General features: G+C 38.8%; 1 protein-coding gene across 8 annotated transcripts in view; it reads left to right on the top strand.

Moving 5' to 3' along the window:
• Positions 1–22,259, top strand: part of Znf292 (zinc finger protein 292) — a 68,991-nt gene extending 46,732 nt beyond the window's left edge. For all 8 annotated transcript variants that reach the window (XM_050145432.1, XM_050145436.1, XM_050145434.1 and 5 more), the window contains 4 exons: positions 2,072–2,274; positions 8,671–8,807; positions 11,161–11,302; positions 13,349–22,259. In XM_050145432.1, coding sequence (XP_050001389.1) covers positions 2,072–2,274; positions 8,671–8,807; positions 11,161–11,302; positions 13,349–20,446 — 7,580 coding nt within the window. In that variant the 3' untranslated portion in view covers positions 20,447–22,259. The remainder of the gene's footprint in view (positions 1–2,071; positions 2,275–8,670; positions 8,808–11,160; positions 11,303–13,348) is intronic.
• Positions 22,260–27,945: the final 5,686 nt, after the last annotated feature.

The raw sequence follows: 27,945 nt of genomic DNA, 5'->3' as shown, positions 1-27,945 counted from the left end.
TAAATTTGGAATTTTGAATTTGCTTAATTATTTATGACTTTAATAGGGAAAAGTCACCGTAGTGGTGTTGTACAACATGTCTTTTTTTAGTAGAGCAGAGAAAAACTAGAACTAATGCTTCTAGAAGGGAACATAGGATGATGAAAATGAAGGCCCGTCTCACACACTCCTAGATATATCTGTCCTGTGCTGTGTTCTTGCAAGTGTTCACAGAGATTCATCCCAGGATGTAGTTTTTGGCCCTCTGGCAGCAAGAGGAACGGTTTCTGTGAACTGAACCTCGAACCTCTGTTCTGAAGCACAAGACCTCCAAGTGTATCTGGATAGTCTCGTGACCAAAGTCACACAATGCGCAGAAAACCCCTTCAGAAAAACCACTTTATAAATCATAGAAAACAGTTCTCTACTATGATTTCTTCAACAAACACTTAGTGTGTTCTACTGCTGCCCTAGATACAGAAACAACCCTTAGATTCTAGTGTTTACAATAGAGACAAGGAGTCTACGAGATTCCCATTGCACACACCTTCCATCATATCATAATTAGAGAAAATAGCGTTTTATCTACAGAACATTTCAGTTGTTTGTTCCTAGAAGTTTTTTTTTTTTTAAAGTTTCAAGCAAGCCATCAAGAAATAAATGTTCAAACATGATTTTTGCTTAGGTAATATATATTCAAACATGATTTTTATTCAGGTACAGAAAACTTAGGGAAGTGCTTAAATTCATAGTTGCCTGGCATGGTGGCTCATACCTTTAATTCCAGCACTCAGGAGGCAAAGACAGGTAGATACCTGTGTGGTTGAGGTCAGCCTGCTCTAAAAGTGAGCTTCAATACAGAGAAACCCTGTCTTGAAAAAGACAAGCAAAAAAATACCAAAAAAAAAAAAGCCAACCCAAGTATTAAAGATAAATTCTCCTTCAGAGATAGATCCAAATTGGCTTGATGTTGCAGAGAATCAAAAGAGTACAGGTTTGAACAGAATAGAAATATATTCTATGTAAGTATTTACTGAAATAGGTAAAATCACAAATTTATTTAAGGGATTTGTCCCTTGGCAGACTTTCCCCCCTTATTATTTTTGTGCATATTTTTGTTTATATTAAACATTTATTAAAAAGACAGACTTCCCCTTTGTAAAAGATGTAAATACATTGTCAACATTGAACCAAGTATTAGTTGAATTTCTTATTCTAGATTTTCCAAGTTCTCTTTATATTACACAGATAATTGTGTGGTATTCTGGGTTATTTAAGAATAAGTGTATTATGGGAAGAATAATTTATTGTAATTTTAAAAGAATTCAGTGGAGAAATATTTGTATCATCAAGTTTATTCAAGATGGGTATGGTAGTCCACACTTTTAATCTGGAGGCAGAGGCAGGAGAACTTCCTTGAGTTCAAGACTAACCTGGTTTACATAGTAAGTTCCAAACCTGCCAGGGCTATACAGTGAGATCCTGTCTCCCTACCCAACCTTACCCCCCCCCCCAAAAAAAAAAAACCTGGTTTCTTCAGCACTTTCTAAATGGTGCTTTAAGAATAAAAAACATCTGCTGTAACTCTTAAAAGTATCCAAGCCTGAGGTGGGGAGTTGTGTGTGTGTGTGTGGGGGGGTTCCCCATGCCTTTATCCCAGCACCAGGCAGTTGGATCTCTGTGAATTTGAGGCCAGCCTGGTCTTCAGCTAGTTCCCAGATAGCAAAATCTACACAAAGAAACCCTGTTACAAAAACAAAACAAACAGAAAATTGGCAAGCCTGGTATGGCATCACATGCCTGTAACTGTGACAGACAGGTGGGTCACAAGTTTTAAGCCAGCCTGGGCTCCATAGAGAGTTCAGGACAGCCTGAGTGACTTAAGACTGTGTTTTAGGGGGTTGAGTGGGTAGTGGGACCTCTTCTTAACTTATAAAAAGTCAAATATTGTGTGATATCCTTGCTGACAATAATAGAAAATTGCCAAAAAGGAAAAGTTTTATTTTCTGTGTTTTTAAAAATTGCTTCTAAGTATTTGTATTGCAGATGAATTACCAAATGTTAATAATTTATTATGTCTTGTTTTTTTAAGTGAATGAATTTTTAGCTTTTGAGGGTCCCATCTTGTTGGATATGAGAATTAAACATCTAATCAAAACAAATCAGTTAAGTCAAGCAACTGCTCTAGCAAAGCTGTGTTCTGAGCATCCAGAGATTGGTACAAAAGGTAGTTTTAAGCAAACTTACCTTGTCTGTCTTTGCACATCATCACCAAATGAAAAGCTAATCGAAGAGGTGAGTATACTTTTTGTTAGTAATTTTTTTTATTTTTTTTTAGTAATTATTTTTTAACGTGGATAGATGATTTTTTAAATTAGATTTAGATTAGAATGTTGTGGACTTCCTTCCTTGTACATAACGGAGCACATTTGTCTGTCTTACAGTGTGGCATGCTCCTTGGTAAGGGCGACTGGAATCTCAGCTGCTTTCAGAATCATGTGAAATAATGTGGATAGTTCATGTTGGCTAAATTAAAGTAAATATGATATGTCTTAAATAGTCTCAAGGCAATATTTTGGCAGTATTTATGCCGTAACTTCATTTTTATTTGATGTCAAGATAACATGATATTTTTAACTGACTTAATTTAACAAGAAGAGTAATCCTAGGTAGAAGTCATATAAATTATCTCTATTTGTAGAGCCTGTGTAAATAAACACACGATGTTGTATAACAAAATATAGCACTCAAAAAGTAAATGTTATTTGCATATTTAATGTAAATGTGTATTTTTTAATGAAATTCTATTTTAGCTTCATTTGGTAGAAAGTGCAGAATTTACACAAAACTAGGAAGTATAATTATTACTAAAAGGAAATTCTACATTTTTGGGCACTCAATTTTATAATTAAAAGTTGAGATAGCAATTTGTGTTTAAAAACTTAGGTTAAGATTAATAGTGTATTGAACTATGTGTGTTCATTGGTATAGTACTCTATGAGTATTGTTTTCAGGGTCTTAGATCTCTCCTGTGTAAGAACAATAAACAGAAAACAATTGAAGAGGTCAAACCTGACAAAATTCTGGCCTAGATGGGGCAGGTTATCTCTAGATTCCAGTCCTTACTGAGAGCTATTAGCAGTGTGTAGCTGGTGAAAGGGGACAAGGGGGCAGTGCAGACCAAATCCCAAGCCACAGTGACCAGCCTCACACTCATACACACAGAGGCAGCACTCTTTGGACTCTGGGTTTGTTAGTTTAAGAATGGGGAAATTGGGAAAGGGAAATGAGGATAGCCATGATCATATTTCAGTGCATACTGATAGAAAATTCTCAAGAGTTAAGGAACTTTTTATGGATTTATATGTTAAAGGACTTGAAGGCTGAAATACAAGATGGAGAACACGGTTCTCACACATATCCTATGTATAGTCCCTAGAATATAGAGAAGCCTATAATTAGAGTTCAGAGCATGGTTGCCTGAGAAGTGAGTGCCCACTGAGGGGTAGAGATTGCCTCTGATGTCTATGTGCTTTTTCTTGTGAATGTAAAATTAAGAAGTCAGATGATAAACAGGCTTCTTGTATATGGTGAGGATATTAGAAAACAGGGAGAGTGGTTCCAGCCAGTTTCCAAGCTGGATAAAGTGAAACCTATGCTCCCAGTCTTGGACATTATTCTATTAGTCTAATCTATAACTACTTCTCTTTACTGTTTCTTGTAGCTTCATAATTTGCATTTTCTGTTGCTATATATGAGAGCAAAATTAAAACCTAAGCTTTCTTATTAGTTGAAAATGACACTTAATTGACAAATATGAAATTTTCTTTTAATAGCCTTTGACATGTGTGGCATTGATTGTACAATATGTGTTCTATACAGTAGGTAGGAGGGGTGGACAACAAACAGGGTGTGGTCCCTGCACTAAAGAAGCCTGTTAATGGAGAGCTGTCTAAGGGTGTGGTCATTCGATTACCTTTGAAGCTGAAGACTGAGTTTGTAGTCTCAAAATCTGTATTCCCAAATCTTGAACTACTCAAGTTATATTCCCTTTCGGTGTCAGTATCTTGAGTTAAGCAGCAGCAGTCTGCTCTGGAACAGACTCCAAGAGAGATTCCCATACCTGGGGATCCTGGGTCCCTCCGATGTTATGCAGTGATGCCATTCTCCCTTTCTTTTATTAAGCAGGTAGAACTAATTGTTTTGTTTTGTTTTGTTTCCTTCTTGTTCTTAAGCATGGTTCACTAAGATCTCTGTGTCTCTGTATAAGGATTGGTAAACATCTGTTTTCTGAGAAATAGATTGCTTTTGTAGCATTTATGTTAAAAATACTTGAAACTTGTTATTTGCTGTCCCATATGAGGAAAATGTTTTAAATTGCTTTTTATGACGGACTTACTATTTTGGCTACTTGAGAAAAGTGATCATGTCATCTGCACCTTGGAACTTGTACCCCCACTTAGGGATTTGTGTTCACAAACATGTTAGTTTTCCACTTCCCATGTACACTTCTTGTTCATTTTTTATTTGCTTGGTATAAGATTTGAGTTTAAAATCATGTTCTGTAGAGAATACGGGGACAGATTTGTCAGATGTGACCTGGATTGATAGTCCTGAGGACATTCTTGTCAATGTGAGTTTATAGGCAAGAAATTAACTATTTCCCGGTAGTAATAGCACTGTTTCTGGTAGTTGTCAGACTTATGGGGCTATAAGAAAGGGATTTTCATCTGACTTCTCTTGAAATAATGAGCTTTTCTTGGATTCTTGGCATAGGTAGCAGAAATACTTGGCAGCATTAGTTTACACCCAGTTTTTAGTTGAGTTTTTTCTTTAGAATAAACATGTAAGGTTTTTTTATTTGTTTGTTTTGCTTGCTTCCTTGCTTGTGCCTTGTTTTCTCTCTAATCATCTTCACACTTCTCTGGGTGGAAAGCGTGTGTGAAGGCCCAGTTAGGCTGTTCACAGCAGCAAGCAGGGGAGACAGGCACACCTCATATCATGCCTGCCATTCCCATGCCAACACCCACACAGACTACAAAGAGTTTTTAAATTATCTTAATCAAGTTAGAAATGTAATTAATATACTTTTCTTACTTTTTTTTGTGCACTAGCATTTTTATATACTTAAACATATACATTCCTTCACTGACAGCACTTTCCTCTCTTTGACATCTTTCCTCTGGTCTGTGGATATTTAATAACTTTATGGTTTTACAATGTGGGTTTATAGAATATTTAATCAGATAGTTAAATATTGTCCTGTAGGGTGAACTTTCTTGCATTCTTGGAGATATGCTGATATATTTAGTTTACAGAAGTGGAATTGAATATGAAAATCTACATATTTTAGACATGGGAATTGCGGCACAGAGCTGTAAACCCAACACTGGGGCTGAGGCAGGAGGATTGCAAATTCAGTCTAAGCTATCTCCTATCTTTAAAAAAAAAATCAAAAATTACAACAAAGAGTCTACACATTTTAAATTTGTTAGGGACTGATTATTCAGAAAAAAAAATATGGCAACATATGTGCCCTCTGGAAACAGCATGAAATTCCTTCTTTCTTGACACTAGAGATTGCTAGTTTAGAAATATTTGCTAGTTGTATGATTTTTATGTTCCTTTAGGTATAATAACAAGTTTGCTATTAAAATTTTTTCTGTATGAAACATAATCTTATTTTGGTAAGCAAACTGCTGAAACTATTTAAATATAATTAGTACTAATATCTTAAATATAATTGGTAAGCGTGAAGTACTGCTCAGTGTTCTCTATGCTTATTAGCAACACAGAACCATATGAAAACAAATATTATTTGCATTTTGAAATTATATTTTTGTTTTAAATTTAGTGTAGTATAAAGAAGTCACCTCCTGGCAAATCAGGGATATGAAATATCTATATTTCTTATTAAAACTTAGTATCTAGCTAACAACTACAAGAACTACGTTTGAGCAAGATTGTGTTCCATAAAAATCTGGAAACCTGAGTTTAATCCCTAGAACCTCTGAAAAAGGGAAGAAGAGAAACAATGCCAGCCGTACACAGCATAGACCCCCCCACTAGCAATAATAATAATAATAATAATAATAATATCTTAATTGTAATTTTTATGTATTTTGAGGCTACTAGCTGTTTTGGTTGGCATATTGTATTTACATACATGTGTGGTATATATGTATATGTGTGTATATATATGAATAAATATGTACACTAAAGCATGCACTTTAGGAGGAGATAATTTGATGGAGGTGATTTCATTGGGGAAATAATCATACATTTGGTGCCACTGAGCTTTCAACAGGAATCAAAAATTTTAAAAGAACAATGAATTTCAAATAAATCAGATTTTCAAGAGATACAAACTTTTAAAAACTTGAACAAGTAAAAAACAATGTTTAGCACAGTATGCTTAGATCTGTGGGGTCTGGGATGAGGACAGACTGAATTGAAGCCTGTTTTGAAGTCTTGATTCTGCCAATAAACTTACAATTTTGAGTAATTTAACCCCCCTTTTTGCAACCCTAGTCAGCAAATCTGAGGTCTGAATTGTCTGTAATGTATTTGAGCACAGCCCACATCTGCCATCGTGTGATGGATCACAGAAGACATAGTAACTGAAATGTCTCTGCGCTGGGTAATGATCCGCAGGCAGGGTGGATAATATCTTACTGTATCTATGTAAATAATTTTAAAAATCTAAAAGGTAATGCATATATGGTTCCAAACAATTTTGCTTTAAGTGACACTCAGCCTGTGGTAGTATCTCTTCAGCAAGCTCTTGTGTTGATTTTCAATGCTAATTCTGAAGAGACTGGCCTCCAAAAAGAGTTTGCTCACGTTACTGTTATTAACATGTTATGGAAAAGTTAAAAAAAAAAGAAAACTTGCAGTTTGTCTGACTGACATTTGCTATCTTGAATGTATATTAATTATTTAAAATTAACAAAACAAAAATAAAATTAAACATAAAATATTAAAATAACAGGAGTTTAGGTTGTTGATGTCAGTCAGATAAAGTTCTTTTTGATTTGTGGGTCTAGTTCTTAATTGTCATAAGCAAATTACATTATGTCTTGTCCATAGGATGCTACACTTTCTGTCTAGTGATAAAATTAGAATTAAATAATATACATGAAATGTCTGATATTGTGTTTAACTTATTGTAGATATTTTAAAATATTGATTGTATAATTATATATCTTTTAGTCGCCTTTTTTTGTTGGACTGTGTAAATAGGGTCCCTCACAGATAGATTTGTTGCAGTGTGTCTGACACAGGAGCAGTAGAAGACTCACTGAACTAGGGTACCAAGAGGTGCTCCTCAGATTCAGGGGGATTACATGTGTGACCACAAACAGTGTAAGCTTCAGCCAAAGCCCAGCTACTAATTTCATACTTAAAAATGGCTCAGTAATTAAGAGCACTTAGTGCTTCTATAAGGGATCTGGGTTTGCTTTCTAGCCCACAGGATAGTTTACAACCATCCATAACTCTAGTTCCATGAAATTGAGTTCCTTCTTCTGGTCTCCTGACACCAGGCACACATTATGTGCATGTAGGTACTCATACATACACACAAAACAAACATAAAATCACTTTAAGGTCTTTAAAATTATTACTAATTCACAAAAATGAAAGTTATGTTTGTTCTGTTTTGTTTTATAACCTAGCCTGTCCTAGAACTTCTGCTCTTCCTGTCCTCTGCCTCCTGAGTGCTGGGATTTGTCAGCACACACCACCATGCCCCGCCTCTTATTAATGTTTCCTAGCCCAATTTCATATAATGGAACCTCTAAATGAGTTGTCAGACAGCTTTCATTCCTCCTGACCATCAATTGACCTTAGGATCACAGCTTCCTCCATTTAAACACAGCCCTGCACACTCCCTTTTGCTCACCTTGTGTCTGATGAGCTGAGATAATCAGAAACACTCCAGAAGATGCTAATGATCTTTATCAGTCTAGTTCTTTTTCTCATCTCATTTATATCACTAGGAACTGAATCTTCCTGTCCTGTTTTGTGGTAAATTCTAGAAGTCTTTGTTTAATTCTGATATATATATATAAAGATGATATGTTTTTAATTAAGTCAATTATAGGTTAAATGGTTCAAGTTGCCTTTATCAAGATTATATGAATTTCTAGAGAAGCTTTGAAATGGAATATGTTTGTATGAAAAGCAGAATAGTAGAGATGTGTGATCTTATTTTTAATGTGATAGAGTTTATACAATGTTTTGGATTATTTCTTTCCTTAGGATGAATAAACATTTAGTTTATTAATCCATAGCCAGTACATTCTCGATGTCTGTCTTCTGGTTCTAGTAGTAATTTAAAGAATAGTAGAAGTGCAGTGATTTTCTTTTCTGGGTAATGAGTGGATCCAGTCTAATGGATAAAGGATGTTTATGATTGACACTTATTTACTGAGCATTCATACTTTCCTGAACCTAGTTGGTGTCCTATTTTCCTTACTGTTCTTCCAGAACACTATATTTACTTTTATTAGTTAAGAAAAAGATATTTTTAAAACACTAGCCAAGTTATTATCTCAATTATAATTTGATGGTATATAAGTTAATATCATTTTGCTGATAAAAATTTGTGTTATTAAATGAAAAAGTCAAATATGTTCTCTATATATCCTAAAGCCACTTAATGGTCTATTTCTGTTTTCTTTTTTATAGATTTCAGAAGTTGATTGCAAAGATGCATTAGAAATGATCTGTAATTTAGAATCTGAGGGTGATGAGAAAAACGCCCTTGTTTTGTGTACTGCCTTTCTATCCCGGCAGCTCCAGCAAGGAGATATGTACTGCGCTTGGTGAGTTGCTTTTTTTTTTTTTTTTTTAAAAAATAAAGGAGGTTCCCTTAAACAGGAAAACAAAGGTCAGGTAGGATGGTGTGCACCTTTAATCCCATCACTCTGAGGGCAGAGAGAAGCAATCTCTGAGTTCCAGTCTAGTCTGGTCTACCTGGTGAGTTCCAGACCAGTCAAGGCCACAACATAGTAGGGCCCTGTCTACAAAAGAAACAAAAACAATGAAAAGAAAACAAAGTAGATTTTAAGAATTCATATTATTTAGAAGTTTTTAAAGACATTTTTCTCTTATCAAGACAGTGTATTTTCGGGTATTACAATCTGTGCAAACTGATTATCAAATAGTTCATGCTTTAGTTTTTGAGACTCTGTTAAAGACAGTACAATTAATTACAAAGAATTACTTTGTCAGAAACTGCTCAACTTATTTTTCCAACCTCAGATTCAAATGCATTTTTTACCTGCATATTGTTTATTTTGAGCGACTTAGCACTAATATATGGAAATGTCGTGTATTTACGTCATCGCTGTCGCAGTCATTCTTCTTTGCCGAATTCTTTGTTGTTCTCTTTTAGTGCATGCTTCCTGTCTGGAACAGTCCCAGAACTTGTTACAGTATCCCTTTGGGAGGCTGAAGCTTATATTGGCTCCTGTTAACTAAAGAATACTTGATTCCAGCCTTAGATTGGTGTTATCTGAGTCTAACTATTGTTTATACTCAGTGGCTTTATTAGTCTTTAAAGAAAATTTGCCTTATAGCATTCTAGCACTTAAGAGTATTTGCTAGGGAATACATGGTGTGTGGATGGATATAGAATAGGCAAGGTAAATAAATGGCTATATAATCAAGTACAGTCAAGATCTTAGTTACTAGGCTTTCCTGAGCAGTTGATTCTTGTTGTGAATAGAAATTAATCTTTAATACAGCGGAGCTTGCTCTGAAAGTCCAGGGATAACTACTGTGTGTTTATCAAGGATAACCACTTTTGGGAGCGTAAGATAATCTGAAAGTCAGTGACGACTAGAGAATCAGTTGTGAGATCGGTTTAAGAAGACATCAGAGTGAATTTTTTATGATGCACAGATGCAGTCCGTTAGCAGTTCTGAAGGTCAACATGAAGACCTTCGTGTTTAAAAAATAGTTTGAAATGCACACTTGGAATTGTTTGGAAAATGCATAGAGAGAACAACATACCAGGAAGAAAGTAGAATTGCAGAGCTTAGACAAAAACTAGAGGTTATGTGTATGGCATGATGTGATAGAAACGTAAAAGAAATAGAGTTATCAATTTCAACTATAATAAAAAGTTAAGGAAGGCCTTTGGGTCAGTGGTAACAATGTATTCAAGTAGAAAGATGGTGAAATGGGAATAATGGCAGACAGCATTTTTATGCACAGTCACCCATTGCTTAGAGAGAGGATGCATCCTAAGAAATGTGTGGTTTTGAGCAGGCAGCACTAGGATAAATGATGCTACAGATCAGTTAAGCTGTATGTGGCCTACAGTTAACTGAAATGTGTTACAGAATTCACAGCTCTACTAAGGCTCAGATTTTACAAGAGTCAAAATAGGGGAGACTTAAAAAGAACTGGAAAGATGAATGTGGCCAAATGTACAGGCAGGTCTTGAGGTCCTCAATAGATGTTAGCGAGCAGTGAAGAGAAGAGGGCAGAGTTTTAAGGAGCTGGAAACTGAGGAAAACATTAGCAGAGGCTGGTGTTGAGAACAGTTGCTGAAAATGTTTAACACGCAGGGAAGTAAATGAAGGATAGAAGAGAAATTGATTCAGCAAGAGTATTTATCATTTTATTTTCTGTTATTACATTTAAATAAGCTTAAATTTTAATTTCATTTTTTAATTTTCTTTTTATTTAACCTTTATGGCACAAACGCATTTTTTCCTTCTGGGATCTGTGTGATCGCCGGTTCTTCCGTTCATTCTTCTGGGTACATATTAATTTAGAAGATCCATGCTTTAAGGGTCTAGCACCGAGGTACACTGCTAATTTTAGGTATTTTATGTTCTTAATCCTTGTTAGGGATTATGCGCACTTCGTATTTTTATATTATGTAGTTAAATGTCCAAGTGTGACTCAAAGGTTCTCATGATACAACCTTTTTAAGTGTTAGGTGTTAAAAGAGTACTACTTTGAGATTGAAAAATACTATCAATAAAGTGAAAAACTGCATCTGATTTTTTTTTTTTTGGGTCTTCAGAAATTCAGGGTGTAGACTTACGTATACTTAGGCATACAAAGTAAGTTTTAATTTCAAATGTAATGGCTGGACTGACATTCTCCATGATTATTGCGTTAACTCCTTCTGCTTACTTTTTAAACTTTTGTTTTTTTAAGGGAACTCACCTTGTTCTGGAGTAAACTACAGCAGAGGGTAGAACCATCAGTTCAAGTGTACCTTGAGAGGTGTCGTCAGCTGTCCATGTTAACGAAGACTGTATATCACATTTTCTTCCTGATTAAAGTCATTAATTCAGAGGTAAGAATAATCAAGGTATCATCCCTTCATTTAAATTGTATAAATTATCTTTAATAAGATCTTAATGTAGTGATCTTTTATGCTTTAACAAATAAAGTTTGCTTGAAGATCGGCATGCAGAGCTAAGCCACTAGAGGCCGGAGAGTGGTTGCACATACCTTTAATCCCCATACTCAGGAGACAGAGGCAGAGGGATCTCTGTTAGTTCAAGGCTACCCTGGGCTACACGAGATTGAATCTGTCTAAAAGAAAAACAGAGCTCACACAAAAGTCATCCCACCACTTAGGATCACACACTTTTAATTCCAGCTCTAGGGAGGTGGAGACAGGAGTGTTATGGCTTGGTGAAGAAAATACAAGGTAGAAGGAGACAGAAGCTCAGTGCAGCCTGAGGTCTGGTGGAGACAGATGGAGTTTGGAGATGTAGTCTGAGAACAGGATCACCCCTTTGGTCTGAGCATTGATAGAGGCAAAAGAACACTCTAGTGGCTGGTTTCTCTGCTTCTCCTATCTTCAACATTAGCCCCTATATCTGACTCTGTGTTTTTGTTATTAATACCAGTTAGAATTTGTGCCTCATCTTAACTTTGTTATTTTGACACTTCTTTCAGCAATTTTTTTTTAATTTCATTTTAGTGCTTTGGGCCTTGATTTTTCTTATTAATCCTTTGAAATATTTGATCCAGAGTATCCTAAAATGCTGGGGTCTAGCCTCAGCTCAGGTTCAGGTCCTGAGGTGGAGAAGGGGCATGGGCACAAGGAAAACTTCTGAGCACTAAGTGGGTTGCACTCAGATAGTTCCAAATATCTCAGGCTCTCTTATTTACACTTAAACAGTGTATCAGCCTCTATCAACAAATCATGAGATCTTTAAGGGCAGAGCTATAATGCTCAAGTCTATATGAGGAATATGAGGAAAACTATCACATGAATAAAGATTCATGAAACCATCCTTCTGGATATGGAGCACATCTCCAATCCAAACACTTGGGAGGTAGAGACAGGATGATCCAGAGCTCCTGTATATCGAGTCCCAGGCCAACCTGGGCTATATATAGAGGCTGATACACGAATAATTGCAGTGTACACCATAGACCTTTCTGCTGCAGTGTAGTGTTGAGACTTCTAGTACATTGATAACTAGTGGCTTATAAAGCAGCTACTACGTGAATAACACCAGGGAGTTAGTCAACCCACTATCTGTGTTTTACGCCTTTAATTCCAGCACTTTGGAGGCAGAGGCAGGTGGATTTCTTTGACTTCGAGGGCAGCCTGGTCTACAGGACAGTCAGGGCTACACAGAGGAACCCTGTCTCAAAAAATTAAAAAGTAAAACAAAACCATTTGTGGTTAGTGGGTTGAAATGAGTCCTTGCTCAGCAGTGTGCACCCATCCGGTATCGCTGGGATTTCTTTCTGCGGTAGCTTTAGCTGTACTTAGTCTTTTGTTTAGAGACAGAGTTGACACCGGGCGGTGGTGGCGCACGCCTTTAATCCCAGCACTGGGAGGCAGAGGCAGGCGGATCTCTGTGAGTTTGAGACCAGCCTGGTCAACAAGAGCTAGTTCCAGGACAGGCTCCAAAGACACAGAGAAACCCTGTCTCGAAAAACCAAAAAATAATAATATAATAATAATAATAGAGACAGAGTTGACACTCACACGTTAGAAAAGTCATTTCCTCAAAAGAAATTCTTTTATCATACATTCTCCGACTCTGCATCCTTTCTTAAATTCATTCCCTCCCCCATTGTCTTGTGAGTTCTCTAAATATCACAAGCCTTTTCTAGAATTTTCACTGTCTCTCCTGCCCTTTGACCTACTGTATAAAGGGGATATGAAAAGTGAAATAATGCAGGCGGATCTCTGTGAGTTCGAGACCAGCCTGGTCTACAAAGGGAGTTCCAGGACAGGCTCGAAAAGCTACAGAGAAACCCTGTCTCGAAAAACCAAAAAAAAAAAAAAAAAAGAAAAGTGAAATAATTCCTATGTTTGCCTATATCAGACGAATCTGTGATTAACCTTTTCTGGTTTTTGTTTGTTTCACAGACTGAAGGGGCTGGACTTGCTACTTGCATAGAATTATGTGTGAAAGCTCTTCGCTTGGAATCTACAGAAAATACTGAAGTGAAAATATCAGTTTGCAAGACCATTTCCTGTTTGTTGCCTGATGATCTGGAAGTGAAACGTGCTTGTCAACTGAGTGAATTTCTTATTGAGCCTACTGTAGATGCATATTATGCTGTGGAGATGTTATACAACCAGCCAGACCAGAAATATGATGAAGAGAATCTTCCTATACCAAATTCTCTACGCTGTGAGCTCTTACTTGTTTTGAAAACTCAGTGGCCCTTTGATCCGGAATTTTGGGATTGGAAAACCTTAAAACGACAGTGTCTTGCACTAATGGGAGAAGAGGCGTCTATTGTGTCTTCAATTGATGAACTCAATGACTGTGAAGTGTATGAAAAAGTAGATTACCAGGATGAAAGCAGAGAAGCATCTGTGAATGGGGTTTCTTGTGGGCTTGGCAGCAATTCTGGCCTCCTGATGGATACTGGTGATGATAAGCAAAAGAAGGACATAAAAGAATTGAAGGACAGGGGGTTCATATCTGCTAGGTTTAGGAATTGGCAAGCCTACATGCAGTATTGTGTGCTATGTGACAAAGAATTCCTTGGACACAGAATAGTACGGCATGCTCAAAAACATTACAAAGATGGGATTTACAGCTGTCCCATATGCGCGAAGAATTTTAATTCTAAAGAAACTTTTGTCCCTCATGTCACACTGCATGTTAAACAGTCTAGTAAAGAGAGACTAGCAGCTATGAAACCATTAAGAAGATTGGGAAGGCCTCCTAAGATCACAGCCACCCATGAAAGTCAAAAGACTAACACTAATAATGTGGCCAAACAGGAACAACGGCCCATAAAAAAGAATAGTCTCTATTCGACAGATTTCATAGTGTTTAATGACAATGATGGTTCAGATGATGAGAACGATGACAAAGATAAATCATATGAGCCAGAGGCGATCCCTGTCCAGAAACCAGTACCCGTTAATGAATTTAATTGCCCTGTAAGTTTTTGTAAAAAGGGCTTTAAGTACTTCAAAAATTTAATTGCTCATGTAAAAGGTCATAAGGATAATGAAGATGCCAAACGCTTTCTTGAAATGCAAAGCAAAAAGGTCATTTGCCAGTACTGTAGACGGCATTTTGTGAGTGTCACCCATCTCAATGACCATTTACAAATGCACTGCGGCAGTAAGCCGTACATCTGTATACAGATGAAGTGTAAGGCTGGCTTTAATAGCTATGCAGAGCTGTTGGCCCACCGAAAGGAGCATCAGGTCTTTAGAGCAAAGTGCTTATTTCCAAAGTGTGGCAGAATTTTTTCCCAGGCATATTTACTGTATGACCATGAGGCACAGCACTATAATACCTACACTTGTAAGGTCACGGGGTGTGGTAAGGTCTACCGTTCTCAGAGCGAGATGGAGAAGCATGTGGATGATCACAGTGCTCCCGGAAACGTGCTGCCTTCTCAAGAGCAGCTCGGTTTGTCTGGAAACGATGTGAGTCGGAACCCAGAAGGGAGCACTGGGGAAGAAAGAGCAGTGCTTCCTTCAGAGAAGAATAGCACTGCAAAGGGCTCAGGAGCAGGAAGAGGTGATGGCTGGGAGAAAAGCCAAGCGGGCCAGCTCTCTGCCTCTGAACTCAGGCAAGCTAACAGACCACTGTCAAATGGTCTGGGAAACCCTGATAACACTGCTGTTCTTCAGACCAGTGAAGTGGCTGTGTCCATCAAGGTGTCCCTCAACCATGGCACTGAGGGGGACTTTGGCAAGCAAGAAAACCTAGCTGTGGAAGGCACTGGTGAGCCACTGGTGACAGATTTGCGTAAGACAGGTGAAGGTGCTGCTGTCGGTTTGTGTCATCCATGTCTCCAAGAGAAGAAACAGCATGGGCACCTAAGTGAAGCCCAGATGGCTCACAATTCTTTAGCAAATTCCGAGTCGCTGAAGATGGGAGATCTTAACCCACAGAACTTAGAAAGGCAGGTGAACACACTGATGACCTTCTCTATACAGAGTCAGGCAGGACTGCTGGACAGTTCGCAGACTTCCAAGTTTGAATGTGGAGGTGATGGGAAGACATCCCCCAGCCTTTACGATTTACCTCTGAAGACACTGGAAAGCATTGCGTTTGCCCCATCGCAGCTCAGCCTGAGCAGTTCTCTGGGAGCTCCCTCAGTACCTCCAAAAGCTCCACCTCAGAAATTCAGCTGCCAGGTCGAGGGGTGCACTCGAACATATAACTCCTCCCAGAGTATTGGGAAACACATGAAAACAGCACACCCTGACCAATATGCTGCTTTTAAAATGCAGCGCAAAACTAAAAAAGGTCAGACATCTAACAACTTAAATACACCAAATCATGGAAAGTGTGTTTATTTTTTGCCATCCCAAGTGAGCAGCTCTAATCATGCTTTTTTTACACCACAGACCAAAGCCAATGGGAATCCTGCCTGTTCAGCCCAGTTGCAGCATGTCTCGCCTTCCATTTTTCCAGCTCATTTAGCAAATGTATCATCTTCATTGTTACCCTCAGTGGAAAGTGTCCTAAGTCCAAACCTACCTTCTCAGGATAAGCATGGACAGGATGGTATATTGTGTTCACAAATGGAAAATCTGTCTAGTACTACCTTGCCAGCACAAATGGAAGATCTAACCAAAACAGTTCTGCCTTTGAACATTGACAGCGGCTCAGATCCTTTCCTTCCTTTACCCACAGAAAACAGCTCTCTCTTCCCTTCACCAGCAAACAGTGAGAATAATTCTGTTTTTTCCCAACTGGAAAATAGTACAAATCACTATCCCTCGCAGACGGAAGGAAACATGGATTCCTCCTTTCTAAAAGGAGGCAGTAGTGAGAATGGGGTTTTTCCTTCCCAAGCGAGTGTTTCAGATGACAGCAGCAGCGCCGGCGCACAGCAGCCCGCATCTAAGAAGGTGAAAAAGGACCGTGGTCGAGGCCCAAATGGGAAGGAAAGAAAACCCAAGCACAACAAAAGGGCTAAGTGGCCTGCAATTATCAGAGATGGGAAATTTATCTGTAGCAGGTGTTACAGGGCTTTCACTAACCCTAGGTCCCTGGGTGGACACCTGTCTAAACGGGACTACTGCAAACCACTGGATGGAGCAGAAATTGCACAGGAACTTTTACAGAACAACAGACAGCCTTCCCTTCTGGCCAGCATGATTCTCTCTACAAGTGCAGTAAATATGCAGCAGCCACACCAATCTACCTTTAATCCTGAAGCCTGTTTTAAAGATCCATCCTTCCTGCAGCTTCTTTCTGTGGAAAATCGCTCGTCATTTTTACCAAGTGCATTTCCTAGGTGTGATGTGAGTAACTTTAATACCAGCGTTAGTCAGGAAGGCAGTGAAATTATTAAGCAGGCTTTAGAAACCGCTGGCATTCCCAGCACGTTTGAGAGTGCGGAAATGCTTTCTCAGGTTGTTCCTGTAGGCAGTGTCACGGATGGAGCACAAGGAAGTTCAACAGGGATGCCAGGTACAACTGTGACACCCTTGTTACAGACTGTTTGCCACCCAGACAGTTCACCAACTGACCAGAATAGAACACCAAATTCCAAAACTTCCACCATCAAGGAATGTAACAACCTGCCTATCTTCCCCACAAATGATTCACTGCTAAAGACTATTGAAAATGGGTTGTGCGCTGATTCCTTCACTGCTTCTGCTGAGCCATCTCAAGATTTTACCAGCAGTAACACACATATTCCTGCTGTAAGTGGGCCTCAAAATTCAAGATCCAGTCCTTTGAATAAAAAGGGAAACAGTGCATCTAAGAGGAGGAAAAAGGCTGCTCCTCCAGTCATTGTGCCCAGTGCTTCCCAGAACGCGGCATCAACTGACTTGACAGTGGGACTCACAGCAGAGAACCTCAAGGTTCCCAATACCAATATTTGTTCAGAAGTAATTCCAAATTGTCAACCTCGGGTTTTGGTGGAAAATCTGACACAGAAATTAAATAACATTGACAATCATTTGTTTATGACTGATGTAAAAGAGAGCTTTAAAGCCAGTCTTGAATCACACGCAGCGTTAACCCCTTTGACATTAAAAACAGAAAATGGTGATTCCCGAATGATGGCTTTGAGTTCATGCACATCAGTGGATTGTGATTTGCAGGTGTCTGAAGACAATGTTATACAGAACTTTGAAAAGACTCTTGAAATTATTAAAACTGCTATGAATTCTCAAATACTCGAGGTAAAAAGTGGATCTCAGGGTACTGGTGAGGCACCACAGGATGCTCAGATAAATTACAGCATGCCGCTTCCTTCAGTAAGCCCTACCCAAGACAACAGGTTACCTGATTCTTCTCAGTGTTCCTCTTTCCTAACTGTAATGCCAACAAAAAGTAGCGTTCCTCAGTCTGAAGTGTTACACAAGGAAGATCAAATACAGGACATTTTAGAAGGTTTGCAGAACTTAAAATTAGAAACTGACCTCTCCACTCCAGCTTCCCAGTGTACGCTAATAAACACATCAGTAACAGTGCCCCCTACTCCTACTAAATCAACTCCAAATATTACAGTCCAGCCAGTTTCTGAAATGATACATATCCAGCTTAATGACAGATTTAATAAGCCATTTGTGTGTCAAAACCAAGACTGTAACTACAGTGCCATGACAAAGGATGCCTTGTTCAAACACTATGGTAAAATCCACCAGTATACTCAAGAAATGATTCTTGAGATTAAGAAGAACCAGTTAAAATTTGCTCCATTTAAATGTGTAGTACCTACATGTACCAAAACATTTACAAGAAATTCTAATCTCCGGGCACACTGTCAGTTGGTGCATCATTTCACAACAGAAGAAATGGTAAAGTTAAAAATAAAAAGGCCATATGGAAGAAAATCTCAGAGTGAAAATTTGTCGGTGCCACAAATTCCTCAAGTGAAAAAACAGGCACTCGTAGCAGAGGAGATAAAAGCTGACTTACAGCCTGCCGTGGTGTTGCCAGCAGGGACAGATGATGCCCTTGGCAATGTAGCAGCAATCCCAGAAAAACAGCTTACAGAAAAAAAAAGTCCTGAGAAACCAGAAAGTTCTTCACAGCCTCTCACAATCACTGTCGAGCAATATAATACAAACCTCACAAACCTGAAAGCCAAAGGAAGGAAAAATAAGAGGCATAGAAAAGAAAAGGAAGAAAAAAAAGAGAAGAACCCAGTCTCCCAGTCCGTTGAGTTTCCAGCAAGATACAGTCCATATAGACCTTACTGCTGTGTTCACCAGGGATGCTTTGCTGCATTTACAATACAGCAAAACTTGATTCTTCATTACCAGGCTGTACATAAATCAAATCTTCCTACATTTTCTGCAGAGGTTGAAGAGGAAAGTGAAGCTGGCAGAGAAAGTGAAGAAACTGAAACTAAACAATCAATGAGAGAATTTCGCTGCCAGGTGAGTGACTGTTCTAGAATTTTCCAAGCGATCACTGGCCTGATACAGCACTACATGAAACTTCATGAAATGACCCTTGAGGAAATTGAAAGCATGACTGCTGCTGTGGATGTTGGCAAATTTCCATGTGATCAGTTGGAGTGTAAATCTTTTTTTACAACATATCTGAGCTATGTTGTTCATCTTGAGGTAGACCATGGGATTGGAACAAGGACAGGTAAATCAGAAGAAGACGGCATATATAAGTGTGACTGTGAAGGCTGTGACCGGATATATGCAACTCGGTCTAATCTCCTCCGACACATCTTTAATAAGCATAATGACAAACATAAGGCTCATCTAATTCGGCCACGAAAATTACCTGGTCAGGAAAATATATCAAGTAAAGCAAACCAAGAAAAATCAAAGCCTAAACATCGGGTATCAAAACACAGCAGATCTGGAAAAGAAGGAATAAAAATGCCTAAGACCAAGCGAAAGAAAAAAAGTAATTTTGAAAACAAGAGTGCAAAAGTTGTGCAGATTGAAGAAAATAAGCCTTATTCTCTAAAACGTGGAAAGCATGTATATTCCATAAAGGCCAGAAATGATGCCTTGTCAGAGTGTACAAGCAAATTTGTAACGCAGTACCCATGTATGATAAAGGGGTGTACTTCTGTTGTTACAAGTGAAAGCAATATCATTAGACATTATAAGTGCCATAAATTGTCCAAAGCATTTACATCACAACACCGAAATATTCTTATTGTATTCAAGCGGTATGGCAACCCACAAGGAAAGGACACTTCTCAGCAAGAGGATTGTAAAGATGATACAAAAGATCCTGATGCATTTGTGTTAGAGAAAAACGATAATTCAAAAGCATCTTCCATTTCACAGGAAGAAGGTATAAAGGGCGAGAAAGATGAAATGGATGAGCTAACAGAACTATTTATTACAAAATTAATAAATGAAGATAGCACAAATGTAGAAACTCCAGTTAATACTACTTTAAAGGTAAATAATGGTTTTCAGGAAAATAATTCCTGCCCATCAGAAAAACAAAAGGCAGGTAATTTGAAGAGAGTTAATAAAGAAAAAGGCATTGTGCAAAATAAAAAAAGAAAGGTTGATAAAATTGAGCCAGAACTACCATTGGAGGTAAATAGTACGCGGAAGGATGATGAAACTGCTGTGGCTGTTCAGACCACGGAGGAGCATCCTGCCTCCTTTGACTGGAGCTCCTTCAAGCCAATGGGATTTGAAGTGTCATTTCTGAAGTTTCTGGAAGAGTCTGCAGTGAAACAGAAGAAAAATACTGACAGAGACCCTTCAAACAGTGGAAGTAAAAGAGGATCCCATTCACATTCAAGAAGAAATGTTGATAAGACCACTGTGACTGGTGGGAATCCCACTTGTTCTTGTAAAGAAAGTGAACTCTTTGTACGGTTTGCCAATCCCTCCAAGCTTCCGTGCAGTGAGAATGTAAAAATTGTTTTAGGCAAGACTCTTAAAGATTGCACTGAGCTTGTCCTAAAACAGCTTCAGGAAATGAAACCTACTGTGAGCCTAAAAAAGCTTGAAGTGCGATCAAATGCTCCCGACAGGACTGTTTTGAGAGACGTCATCATAGGTAGAGCCACGGGCAGAGGGCAGGACTGAGAGCTGACTCGTGTACTATAAATGCGTATCATTTGTAGTTTATTTTAACTAGAAAGCCATCAAGCATGCTGTAATTGTGAGCTTTTTAATTTGTTGACATGAATTAACCTAGCTTTAAAAAAAAATGAGAAAAAAAAGCCATGACATTTGTCATGTAGAACTTTATTTTATCCCTATGGGACTTGGGCAAAATCAATACTTCAGTTGTTGTAAATAATTGAGTTAAGCCTCAGATTTCTGTCACCTGTTGTCCTTTCCATGACCTCTACTGATTATCTGTGGGATTGGTGTCTTCTCAGCAGATCACCACTCGTGTATAGCAGTACTCTTTATCTGTAGATAGTTTTTTTGTATATATTTATTATTGTAAATCATTTGCTGCCACCAGCAGTCTGTAAGTCTAAATAAGTAAATGATACATTTATATTTGCAATTTTAATTTTAATGAAGTGATCAAGTTTTTAAACTTTTATTGTTTTAAATTAAGAACTTTTTGAACTAAAACTAGAAACTGCCATAGGATTTTTTTTTTTTTTAACATAAACATTTACAAGATGATGTCAAGCTGGTTCGCACGGTAGGCACATTGCAACACTCGGCTTTGGAAACTTGCCATCCTCCATTCCTGGATGGTGTTCGTGTGAAATCAGAGCAGATTCTTTAGTAGTTTCATAGAGCTGCAGATTTTTTTCCTTTTTCCATTGCTTCTAATTGGATAGTTACTTTGAGTCCATGAAATGTAATGGAAATGTGAATAAAGACTTTATTCCATTGAAGATTTTCAACATTGGTATTTTAAAGTATCCTTTGTCAATGTGATAGAAACTAGTAGTGGAGCAGTGTAAATACTCAAGGTGGTGGTTTGTGAAGTAGCCCAGTATTGCCTTAAATAAAATCACATTTCAGTTCTTCTTTTGTATGTGATCTTATAAAGATTTTTTTCTTCCCATTTTCTGAGATTTATGGATGGTGTATAGCTTTAAACTGTATAAACTTTTGTGGAAAGAATTTTTTAGACATTTTATAAATTTTAAAATTGGTATCATCAAAGTGAGCCCATCTTGTGTTTATAAAATGCAAGAATCCTTAACATTTATAGTTACATAGATGAGACACTTTCTATAAGGAAGTCATATGTTTTGATTTTACTATTTATAGGCATTGGGTTGTGCAGATTTGTCTGTATTTTTCACATTATCTAATGATACTATTTTCATTAGATTAGTCTTCATGAACAGTATTAGTTATGATTGATTTTTGATCGTTCCGTATCTAATTGTAGCTTAGCTTCATTCACCAGACCTGTGCTGCGAGGTAGGAGTTGCTTCTGGAGCACCGACGGCCTCGTCCGAAGCACAGGTGAAGTCGGTACTGGAAGCGAGCAGCCTTTGGATGTTTACTTTCATTTCTGTTTGCCCTAATAGCATTGTTGTTTTCTTTTGTTTGACATACCGTCATGCCGTTCCATTCACGGTGTTAGCCTGAGCTGTGGTGTTGTGGTCACATGGATGTGTGTGTCCCTGTACAGCATCAGACTTGCAGGAGAGAGAAATCACTTCCCTGAAACTGCTGAGACTCTGAATAAGCAAGCATGGTGAAGGAATGAACTTCATTTCTTTTGGAAATGTTAAAGGTTTAATTATGAAAACATTATAGTTTTATGTGGGGACCTAGTGAGTTCTGTTGAGTAGTTGGTTTCACCTTAAGTTTCTTTTCAGTATGCATAAAACTTGACACATTAAAATGTTACCATTTGGTAAGCCCACTGTTATTTATTAATGTTAAAATAAAGGTGGTTTTCATCGTTGATTTATATTTTTTTAAACAACTGAATAATTTTTTTTCTTCATGGGATGTTTCCATACAGTTTTCTTAGGAACACTCCTAACTCGGACGGAATCTTAGCAAAACTCTGAGAGGATGTGGTAGCAGAGAGGTTCGTTGCTGCCCTTGTGTCCTCACTGCAAGGTGAGAATGCCACTGCAGAGCCATGGCCCACACTTGTAATTCTAGCACTGAGAATTGCCTCAGATCCCAGAATGGGTAGAGACAATATGGAAGCGAATACCTGAATAGTGGGCATTTTCTCTCCTTAGAACACTGACCATAGACGTTCCTTCAGTCATTCTGCTGTATTTCCAGAGAAAAGGCTTGCCGACAGCAAGTGGCATTTATTTCTTTCTAGGTAGTGAATGTAAAGTCATTGTGAGAGTGAGCTTTAGTGTCCAGCATGAAGTGATCAAACGAGAATGAACCTACAGAATAGCATGCTGGGAAAGCTGATACGGACTATAACGTCTCAATGTTAAGTAACAAAGTTTTTTTTTTTTTTTTCTCAGTCTGCTCTTTTTAAATTCAAGACAGGGTTCCTCTGTGTAGCCCTGGCTGTCCTGGAATTCATTTTGTAGAATAGGCTAGGTTGAACTCAACAGAGATCCACTGGTCTCGGCCTCTGAATGCTGGGATTAAAGGTGTGCACCACCATACTGAGTTTCAATGTGTTCTTAAAATAACTTCTTCCTTCAACTTACATTTACCAAGTTTTCATCATTAAAGACTGGAGGGTTTTTTTTTTCTTTTTTTGAATCCCAAGAATTTAATAGTACAGTTTAGAACTTTATTATTCAAAATAGCCCCCTTTCCCTAGTTAAACTTAACAGTTCTGGAAACTTTTTAGCATGTTAAATTCAGTTAGGTTTTAAAAGGCTAGGCAAATAAATGTTTTATCAAGAAAATGGTGGCCATTTAGTGCATTTAAGTTGAACAACTATGCAAGTACGCATTTTAGACAATTGAAATTGTTCAGTGAATAGGCTGGGGAAATTGGAGATTCACAAGAAGGCATGTGCCTTGTTTAGAAAAATTGGTGCAGACAGGAAATACAACATCGTGAGTTCGGAGAGAAACTAAGTGTTTAGGAAGGTACTGGAAAGCATGTAGTCCAAGCCTTCTTTGGGGTCATGAATTGTGAGCTGTGACCAGAGACGCTTTCTTCTGTGTTAGAGCCTCTAAAAGGAAAGTGGTCATTAGCATATTAGACTTTTCCAGGCTTAGCTGATGATGAAAATGTTGTGTCCCACTGTGCTGATGTCTCTGCTGTTGGTATATTGTTTATTCATGTGCACGAGGCCCTGAGCTCCATCCCCAGCATGGCCAAAAAGGAGGGGGCATTTTCTGTTAAGCTCAGAAGTGATCTGGTGTGCACCATCTCAGCTGTATATGGGTGGTGATTTTTCTGATAGACCTGCCATTCTATTTTATTGGTCCTTATGCATTATTGGTTGTTATTGATTTGAATATTCTGTATCCAGTAACACTTATTGAATATTGACTAGTGCATTTTACCAAAATCCACTCCTGTCAAAACCCCTGCTAAGCTTTTCAGTGTTCCACTCCTGCTCATTGGCATGACTGGTTCCTTGTCCTTCGGTTCTAAGCTCACATCTCCCTCCGCAGGACACAGAACTTTTCCCATCGTGTTTTCTTTTCCTAGGTTCGTTCGTTCTTTCTTCCTTTCTTCCTTCCTTCCTTTCTTTCTTCCTTTCTTTCATTCATTCGTTCTTTCTTCCTTTCTTCCTCTTCTTCCTCTCTCCTCCTCCCTCCCTTTTTTCGAGACATTCTCTGTAGCTTTGGAGCCTGTCCTGGAACCAGCTCTTGTAGACTAGGTTGGCCTCGAACCCACAGAGATCCACCCGCCTCTGCCTCCCGAGTGCTGGAATTAAAGGCGTGCGCCACCACCACCCAGCACCTAGGTTCTTTCTTAATAAAAATTTTCAGGTGGGCCCTAGTAGCTGGTTGGTACTCATGCAAATAAAGATAGGGAGAGAGGTTTATCTATCCAATTAGAACTACTTTGGGGCCAACCATAACTCATTTTGTTGCATAGGTCATTTCACACTTTGCATTTACTACAAATTTAGGTTTACTCCCAGCCCGCGTAAAAATTACTCTTTTCAGAACCACCTTCAGCACCCTTGTGCACTTCCTTTATGGTTTCATACCTGTAGGTTCTCTTTCTGCCTTTATTCACTCACTCCCATGAGAGCATTTGGTAGGAATGATAACAACTTGAACCCTTCCCCCTTTGAGACAGGGTTTCTCTGTGTAGCACTCACTGCCTGTCCTAGAACTTGTTTTGTAGACAAGGTTGGCTTCGAACTCAGAGGTCTCTCTGCCTCTGCCTTCCGGGTGTTGAGATTAAAGGCGTGCGCCACCCCTGTCCGGCTTTCACATTTTTGTATTAGTTTTTGGCTGCTCCATCTCTGGTTTCCAGTATCTGGCCTCTGGGTCATTGGTGAGTGTGTGTTCTAGTCCTTCTATGGGGGTCCATATTAGCAGTATATTGTAAGGAGGAAACTTAACATTCCAGGTGAATGCACAGGCGTCTAGTGTAGGGCTAGGCATCATATACTCAATTTATCACCTCATCTTTGATCTTTTCTCCCAGTATTCCTTATCTAGGAAGGTGAAATCTCTGCCCATGTTTTTCAAATCTAAGTTCTTTGATGCTTCTAGATAAACGGTCAAAGTTGTGGTCATTTCTACCTCCTACATAGAAGCCTTTCTGCTTCTGTTCATGGAATAACCCACAGCACCATCTTCTTACCAGGGACATTGTTCCCTTGGTTTTCTTCTTGAATGTCTCCTTCACCACTCATTGGCTAGGTCTTTTGGAAAATGGAATGTTGGAGTAAAACCTGTATTTTCACGGTGAACTTTGGAATGTTTATTTGGGGTTTATACTGGAAACTTATAAGCACATCCTGTTACTCCTTGCCTATTCTGGTTATATTGGTTTAAACCCATGGTTGCTTATTGCTGCAACACTTGGGTTTCTTTCATGTCCTCTTGAGTTACTGCTTTTTCTTTATGAGATCGGAGTTAGGTTACAGAGCTGGTATTCTCAAAGGCGTGACGCTGATTATTGAGAGACAAAATGAGATGACGATGCCCTGTAGTCTACATCAAGCAAACGAAAGCTTCCTTAAAAAGAAATCAGGGCAGCTGGGCGGTGGTGGCGCACGCCTTTAATCCCAGCACTTGGGAGGCAGAGGCAGGGAGATCTCTGGGAGTTCGAGACCAGCCTGGTCTACAAGAGCTAGTTCCAGGACAGGCTCCAAAGCTACAGAGAAACCCTGTCTCGAAAAACAAAACAAAACAACAACAACAAAAAAAAATCAGGGCACAAAAGAACCGGAGCTAATTCTTGGCCAAGAGAAAACACATTTTAAAGGGTCTGATAGGAGATGCTTTTGAGACAATGGAGAGCTGGTAAAGATAAAGTGTAAACAAGGCAAGGTGAGCAAGGGCCCACATGTGTTGGATGTTGCCATAAGCATTGAGTTAGCATATAGGGTTGGGGCCAGGGAATGAGATTCTTGGGGTTTGAAGTTTCCTTTAGTGAGTAAATACACAGTGGATAATTGAAGTCTTGGTAGGATGATTGTCCCAGTCATTTAGGAAAGAAAATATTGGTTAGAATGGCACTAGAAAAATCTAGAATATTTGATGGCATTTGATTATTGTGGATTATGGGGAAGGAGGGAGATGCAGGCAGTAGGAAAAATAGAATGGGGGGGTTGCATTTTATAAAGGTTATGGCACTCGATCAGTAGGTGGGACTGGACCGGAAGTTGTTCTAGGAATGGATGTTTGTGAAGGGAAGAGTGTATATAGAAAGAGATTCAGAGCTGGGTGGGCACTGGGGAGCTCCAAAGTTTAAAATAAGAAATTATAATTATTTAGTTTTAGAAAGCATTTGGAATGGGTCACTGGAGGGTATCATGCATTCCTGTCCAAGTTCTTAAAGGTGGTGGATCAAAAGGTGTTGAAGTGCCTATGAGGGATTTAGTAGAGAGAAATGGTAGGTATTGAACTGTAAGATTTTGGCTTGGGTAATTTACGCCAATGGCAGCGTTCATCGCCAAGCTAGTGCAGAAGTGAGGTTGAAGTCAGCGCTGAATTTGAGCTTCTGTGGGTCCTTGTTCCTACCTCTGTTCTGGGTTAAAAATACCTTTAAGGGAAACATTGTCTTTCATCATTTGGGCATTTAATGTATTTTGTTAGAATTGAGGAACAACTACAAGAAAAAGTTTGGGCATTTACCATTTTTAACACTAAGTAGAGATCTCTAGTGGTAGTGGCTGACTTGTCATCCATGTATGTAGAAAATCAAAGGTGGTCAAGCGGCTAGACCTGTAGAACACCAGCTCTTGTGGACAGAAGAAAGTGAACCAGCAGAGTTTTGGGAAGGAAGAGACAAGGGAGACCCAGAAGGATCAGAGAAAGGTGTGTGACTATACCAAATGACGTTGGGAGGTTCACTAATGAGAACTGAATCTTACAATTTTTGTGAGTTATTTTAATTTAAAGAATTTTAAATGTTTTTCTAATCAGTTTAGTGAATAATGATTGCCTGCCAACCAAAGGGGTAAAGTTGGGGTGGTCGATGGAACCTGTTTCCAAGGACAAAGTTGTTGTTTTTTTTTTTTTTTTTTTTTTGGTTTTTCGAGACAGGGTTTCTCTGTGGCTTTGGAGCCTGTCCTGGAACTAGAACTAGCTCTGTAGACCAGGCTGGTCTCGAACTCACAGAGATCCGCCTGCCTCTGCCTCCCCCGAGTGCTGGGATTAAAGGCGTTCGCCACCACCGCCCGGCTAAGGACAAAGTTTAAATTGTTCGAATTATAACTAACAGAATTTAGATGGACTTAAGAAGTAGACTTGTTAAACTCATTGTTGGAATAGAAGGAAACAGTCTCAGCAAAAGAAAATGAAAAATTCGGAATGGTGCAAATTAGGGCATTCATAAAGATTACTACCAGGTGATATGGAAGTCGGAATGGTGGAGACTGTCAGGTGATACATTCAGTTTCTCATTTTGAAAGCAGTATGTGTAACATCACCTGCCTGATCGTGTGGCAGACCTAGTGGCAGTCATTGGTTTGGGAGAAGTTAGTTGCATACTCTTAGTGGTAATGCATCAGCGAATAAGTCTGGGTAGTAACAAAGCCAAGAGATGGGAGGAAAGGGACTAGGGGTGGGTCTTGCCGTGTTAGAGAACGGGCATAGGAGTAAGGCCAACCGTGGCTCTGAATATGACATTGAGTTGCAGGATTTATCCAGGTAGCACCATCTAGAGATGACCACAGAGGTAGACTTTTAAATTGGAATGAAGATGAATGGAGAATAAGGAAGTTCGCTAATACTGGAATGGTTGTGTTTGCACTTCGTAAGAATCTGGAGACTTGGTGTCCTAAGTTAGGGACAGTAGAGTAGTGCTTGTGGGCGGTCCATGTGAAGAGCCCAGACTGCAGCCGCCTGTGCGCATCCACTGTCATGGGATACTCAGACTGAGTCAGTTAAGTGGGCGCAGCAGTGTATACACCTGAAGCAAAAAAGAATGACTTGTACAGGGAAACCATTATAGAGAACACAATAATGGAGTAGAAGCAAGTAAAATTCTCTGAGTAAAAGAAGTAATTGAGAACACTTTTTAGTGG

Source organism: Alexandromys fortis, unplaced genomic scaffold (assembly GCF_014885135.2).
Source record: "Alexandromys fortis isolate MF-2015 unplaced genomic scaffold, M_Fortis_MF-2015_v1.1 scaffold_2_26212498_36691700, whole genome shotgun sequence".
In the NCBI taxonomy this organism is placed as follows: domain Eukaryota; kingdom Metazoa; phylum Chordata; class Mammalia; order Rodentia; family Cricetidae; genus Alexandromys; species Alexandromys fortis.
This window is presented reverse-complemented; position numbering and strand designations above follow the sequence as displayed.